Below are 6,185 nucleotides of genomic sequence, written 5' to 3' on the forward strand. Positions count from 1 at the left end.
AACAATGCCTGGCTGCGCACCACGTGTTTATGTGATTATGTTAGCTGTCGTAGCTAGTAGGTATGACACGTCTCACACCTTGTTAAAAGATAGGTTCATCGTTAGCTCAACCTCTAAAGGGGAGGTAACCAGCCTAGACTGCAGCTGGCCACAAGACCGTGCAAACGACACAGCTGGACGGTACACATCGGTTAATGAAAGCGTTACTTTTGAGGACAGTCTCTTCAATATTGGTTCAATCTAAATTCCTAATGGCAGATGATCAGGCTGGGTTTCTTGTTCATGATAGGAGACTTCCCTCACTTTGCACGAAAACTTTACTCTCAACACCTGTCTTGAGTGATTTCATTTGTTTCCCTTTTCAGATTAACTCACCAATGTTGCTTTCCACTCTGTGAATAAATGCTCATCATAAATCGTCGGACACCTTTGATGAACCGTACGACCCTGACGAGCAGCGGGGCCCAGAGCAGTGCGCACAAGTGATACAAGGCGCACCAAGCGATACAAAGTTGTCAAGCTCACACATATTTATTTCTGCGCCATGCACACGAGATCACAGTACTTGCTTACATCAGATAGAGAGACTCGTCTCGCCTATAATCAGCATCACACACCTGTTACGGATTCCACTCCAGATGTGAGTGTTTTTTCTTTTGGATCTGTTGTGGGATGAACGGCTGAACTGAAGTAAGTTGCACTAATCTAGTGAGAGTTTGGAATGTGGACTTGAACCAACAGTTGATGGTGTTTTTACAAACCCCTACGGCGGCAGCAGCAGTGGAAGAAGACGAAGTAGGAACAGCATCGTGAGTCTTTAATAATTCTTCCTCATTCATAATCATTCATCATAATTTGTCCATTGACTGGTGCCGGATAACGGCCCGCGATGTTGCTCCACCAGGACCGGTAAGCGGGAGGGAGTTGTTGGGGAAGGGGGCGCGTGGGCGGGTGGTGGGCGGAAAGAAGGAACGGGTTAGACCCAGAGGCTGACAAGTTTCGACGCTAGCTTGTGTTGAGTGGCGATAAGCAAGTCTTGAATAGTATGGCCAGTTCATTCTTTTATCTTACCCAGCAAAAATTAGTCTCAGATTCGATCATCTTCCAAGGTTTCCTCAAGGGCGATCTTACACTGTCGCGCCAGGTCACACGTCCAGATTTGCACGGCTTTACTGCTGTCAGGAGGGGGGTTTGGTGGTACCCAGGGTGGTGACCGTGCTTGTTGGTCTTTAATATAAACAGCAATACTGCCGTTAGTGGCTGGGTAATGCTGCCACAATGAAAGTAGCACCAGAACTAGTGCCATGAACTCATTAGCTAACTATCCCATTAACGGGATAAATTAAAGACGAATATATTTCAATTCCAGGGAAGAATCCAGGAAGTACGTCGTCAGGAGCTGCCTGAAATCTCCAAGACTCAGAGACCATGTCGCTAGCAGTGTCCACACTTTTCCTGACTTTCTCGTCGCTGCAGTTTATACAGTGTGAGAGTGCATCTAATACAGGTGGGCTTTACAACAATCAATCAATCAATCAAAACAAACAAACAAATAACGAACGTTTAATACTGGTTTCTAAGCTTTGAGAAGAATCATAAGAGTTTTTCCCCCCACCCTCATCCTCAGCAAGAACTACGTAGTTTAAAGACCAAGGGAAATAAATAAGGAAATTTCCCCAGGATCTTATACTTGAGTTGCCTCCCATTAAACAGCGCTCACTCAGTTAACACGTTCAATCTTTTATGTTAGTGACGGGCTCACCAAGAAAAAGAAAATTCGCGCGCGAGCGTGTATGATTTTCTTCGACTATCATGTCGACCAGTTCTTGTAACTTACCTCTGACATTGCTCCCTTATCGTTTTTATTTTCAACGTTTCACCAATTCACTTTTATTAGTTTGATACAAACCCACATTTTACAGCTAAATTACTGAAGATTTAAAAACTAATTTTCAAAACACATCTTTTTTTATCGTAAAAGTTTAAAATTTATAACACTGTGCCATTTTTTTTTATCTCGGTGGCGCATGAAGCAGGCTTTTCTGATCTTCAGTGCTCTCTCTCTCTCTCTCTTTCGACAGACAGTTTAATAGAAATCTCTCACTGAAAACAATTCAACTGCACTTTACACGTCTTAAGGTCCTATTTTTTCGTGTATCATTATTTTTTCCGTCCTTATAGTCAACTGTTTACCCCCATGTCGCTTCCCTTCGTGCACACATTTTCCTTTCTTCGTGAATTATTTCAGTATTGCTTGGCGTGTTCTTCACTTTGCCATTTTTCACGGGTAGGACCGTAGGAGGGTAGCATAGGAATGCGGTCTGAACCTGAACGCGCCCATGTAACCGTTTCGATACCTATCTGAAGCAGAGTACTTACCCTAGTCGACACAGCTATGAAATGGGTGCCTTAGAAAAACTAGGAAAGTAAAGAAGCGAGGAAGAAGATATGGGCATCGCCCTTACAAAATTAGCTGATTCCAATACAAGGCTGCTCGAAAACCTCATTACCTAATACCGTAAGGTCGCAGGACCTTTCTATGAAATACTTTACTGAGTAGCATGTTCTTCAGTTATCGTTATCGTTTTCATTATCCTTCATGACATTTCATGTTTATTTTTCCCCTTATCCATTTACAGTTATTTCCCTTATTTCTTTTATCGCTTTGTAGAACTTTTCTTTATTTTCTCTTGTTATTATTTTTCTGGCTCTGTTTTAGTTACTGTTCACTTTACTCCAGTCACAGACATCATCTTCCTCCTCCTCATCATCATCGCCGCTATTGTTGCTGTCGTTATTTTTGTAGCCTTTTGCATCCCTTGACATATCTACATGATGACATCACCCTCACAATGGGTAGAATCACGACCCCTACAGGTGGGCAGTCAGGCACCCACGTTGTTTACAGTAATGCTGATTAGGTCAAGATCAAGTGCTTTCATTATCAGAGAAGTGACGTGTGTCAGTTTGGTTGCAAGATGTCAAGCGAAAACAAAAACAACACAAAAAACCACATTGAGCTTGTTCAATGATTTGTAGCCCCAGATTCTCACACTATTTCAAATAGTACATCCACGCCCTATTTTTCAACGTGTCGAAGTCTGATTACATCCCATATCGTCTAGCCGCTGCGTCCTGTGACCTTACATCGTGTTGTGATGTTTGTGTTGGTGTGTGATGTCATCACGTTGCAGGTGCATGGCACACCTTTCGCATTTCACTCGCCATAACCGTAACATGTGATGTGAACAGACCGTACGTTCAAGCTGAAAACGTTCACAGTCCACTTGCTCTTCTAATCCCAGTTTTTGAAGACAAATTCAAGTACCAGCTGACGGCTACAGCCACCTATGGGATGGTGTCTGACAATCCCACCCCGAATGCCTGGGTGCCAGTCGACAAGGACGCCGCTCAGAAGGAAGGAGAGAGTGTGACGAATTCTGAGTATCTGCAGCTCATACTGTGGGAGAACCTCTCGTTCGGCACTAATGTACAGTCACTAGTTCAGCTAATATGATTTTGGTCGTTATTTGGGATAAAAGCATTCTTTATTTGGGCTAAACATATCTTTTTTTAGGACAAACGCATTTTTATCTGGGATAAATACATTGTTTGTTTGGGCTAAGCGCGTTTTTATCTGGGCTAAGCACATTATTTATTTATACAGACACTTTTTAATTGCTGTGTTCGTTAATAATCTTACCCACTCTGGTAGTCTTTTCTCCTCTCACTACTTATAAATCTTTATAAGGAGGACGAGAACGAGGCTCAGATGTAGAAACAAACTCTTATGACAGGCTGATGATGGACATCCAAACAAACAAACAAACAAACAAACAAACAAACAAATCAACCAAACAAAAAGGAATAAGAAAACCAATGAGATACAGCGAATCTACTTGGTCCTAATGTCAAAGAAACTTAAAATCAATCACATTAAAATACTATCGACACTCAGCCAGACACCTTCAAAAGTAATAATTTCAAAGTACAGCTGTAATCTCGATACAGAGACAAACAAGCCCACAGGCAAACACAAACACAAACATAAGCAAGAGTTCATTAACACTACAGTTTGTTTTCAGTCCAGTGCACAGAAATCCTCGAATCTGACGTCACCACACGAGGTCAAGGACAGCCCTCGTTTTCGTCGAGTAGACGACAGGAAGATGCCGGACAACGTGAAATTTGACCTCAGTAGGGAGAGATCCAGTGTGCCCACACCAGACATTGATGAACCTTTTTCCATCAGCGAAGAGAAGTACATCGTAACTGACGACGACCCTATTTTTAAAACAGCGGATGACGTTGAATTTTGGGTCAGTATCAAGAGTCGACTGGCTTTCTGTTTGTTTGTTTGTTTGTTTGTTTGTTTATAGACCGATTAATTGGTTGATTGATTGTGTCTATTTACTTGACAGATTGCTGCTGTTGCTATTTCGGGCAGGTGGTGGCCATCAGACAGATTCCAGGCAATCCAGACGAGATTGTCTCCAACCCCATCACCTTTGTCGTCAAGATCGACCACGGAAAGCAGGAAGGCCAAGGGGCAGCACTCTATGCCGGAGTTATCGTTGTTGTCATCTGTATATTCGCCCTCCTCATTCCCTTCACTGTGCGAGCCAAACGGCGGCTGAAGCAAGGCAAGCCCGTGTGCGCATGCGGGAGTAGCAGCAAATCGGAGGAGAAGCGTGAGACCAGTAGGGGATCGTTAGACGAGAGGCAGCACGACCAGGAGAAGCTGGCTGCCATGCTGAACGAAGCTGAGATGGCAAGAGGTTCTGTTGGAGCTAAGCACGAGACGATCCAGAGCCAGGCCATGAAGTCCACATCACAGCCTCACCTGCAGCCCCACTGGCGGGATCCCCACTACAACTCCACCTACGAACGGCCGGCACATTACACGAACATGTCGTATGTACCCCACACCAGTGACACGGGTGCTGGAAGTGAGCGAAGCGGCAAAGACAAGGTGGAGGAGAAGCCGTCGACTTCGGACATACGTACCTCAGAAAGCCCTCACATGTACAAGTTCTAGAAGGGGCCGGGGTCTTTAAGACCTGACGTGAGGGAGGGGAGGACTGATGTACTCGGGCCCACGGGTATGGAGGAGCCCGGCTTTGGTCAGTAGTTTTTTTTTTTCTTTGAAGCAAAAAGCGAAAAGAAAAGGTATCGCGAAGAAAAAAAACTAGACTTAACGAATTCTACAAAGTGTAGGCTTCGCCACTACTACACTTCCTGCTACCTCCAATGATTGTACGCACATCTGTGATGACTGTGACATCACACGTGCATTAGGGTGAAGGACATCACCTTGTATCATCTTTAATCTTGGTTTATTTAATCTGTGGAGTTTTTATCACCTCCACTGGTGACATTTACCTACAGAAGGGGTGAGAAGTTTAACCTTTCCCTCATTTACTGACGTGTATACAGCTCTAAAATGTTCATTTCAATTAGTATATCTTAGATGTTTACACTTTTCCTAATGTTTGCTGTCTACATTAAGTTGCTAAACGAAATGTAAGCTTATAGATATTGTCAGTTGAGTTATAACTTGTAAGTATACTATTATACACTGGAAAAATAATAAACGATTACAATTAATGTAAGGGGCTTGGAAGGTCATCTACCCCGGGGCTTTTGGTGGCCCTGGTCAGAGGCCCACTGTGATTTGCCTCGTGCTTCGGATAAAGAAAAGTAAAGTTCATTTGCCGGTCCTCTTCAAGAGTGCTATTGCACTTTCTGGTGATCACTTGTCTCCGTCTGCAGCCAAAGGGTAACATTTAGAAATGGTGATGCAGCGGGTGGCAAGGGACTGTGAAAGTGCTGTTAAGTACAGAGCAAACAAACAAATAAAAGAAGGAAAAAGAAACAGGAAGGAAGAAGGGAAAATAAAACAACAAAAAGGTATAAAAGCTAGCGGAATCGGTTACATAATTTCTCACAGCTTCAAAGGCCACGTACAAGCTTTGTGATAAAACCGTTCCTAAGGGGAAGTAGCCGTGTGACAAGGAGGGAGTGGTGCCTACAGGGAGTGGACAGCCGCCTGAAGTGGAATGCACAATGGACACTTCATCTCGTGCACACATCTCTCGAGCTGCAGCGCCTGAGGTCACCATCAAAAGTGTGACCTGTGCTTCCGCTGACAAAAGGAGGACCAGCGCCTTCATTTCCTGTTAGAA

General features: G+C 43.8%; 1 protein-coding gene across 1 annotated transcript; it reads left to right on the plus strand.

Moving 5' to 3' along the window:
- The first annotated feature begins 387 nt into the window (after positions 1–387).
- Positions 388–5,881, plus strand: LOC112558332. The gene is made up of 5 exons (XM_025228768.1): positions 388–809; positions 1,370–1,507; positions 3,306–3,490; positions 4,086–4,319; positions 4,448–5,881. The coding sequence occupies exons 2-5, from the start codon at positions 1,429–1,431 to the stop codon at positions 5,036–5,038; spliced, it is 1,089 nt and encodes a 362-aa protein (XP_025084553.1). The 5' UTR covers positions 388–809; positions 1,370–1,428; the 3' UTR covers positions 5,039–5,881.
- The last annotated feature ends 304 nt before the right edge of the window (positions 5,882–6,185 follow it).

Source organism: Pomacea canaliculata, linkage group LG2, assembly GCF_003073045.1.
Source record: "Pomacea canaliculata isolate SZHN2017 linkage group LG2, ASM307304v1, whole genome shotgun sequence".
Lineage (NCBI taxonomy): Eukaryota > Metazoa > Mollusca > Gastropoda > Architaenioglossa > Ampullariidae > Pomacea > Pomacea canaliculata.

Bases quoted from the DNA above. Each gene is read 5' to 3' on its own strand.
- LOC112558332 (XM_025228768.1), top strand. From the start codon at position 1,429: ATGTCGCTAGCAGTGTCCACACTTTTCCTGACTTTCTCGTCGCTGCAG. The intron at 3,491-4,085 runs GTACAGTCACTA...GTTTGTTTTCAG, and splicing joins ACCTCTCGTTCGGCACTAAT to TCCAGTGCACAGAAATCCTC. The intron at 4,320-4,447 runs GTCAGTATCAAG...TATTTCGGGCAG, and splicing joins CGGATGACGTTGAATTTTGG to GTGGTGGCCATCAGACAGAT.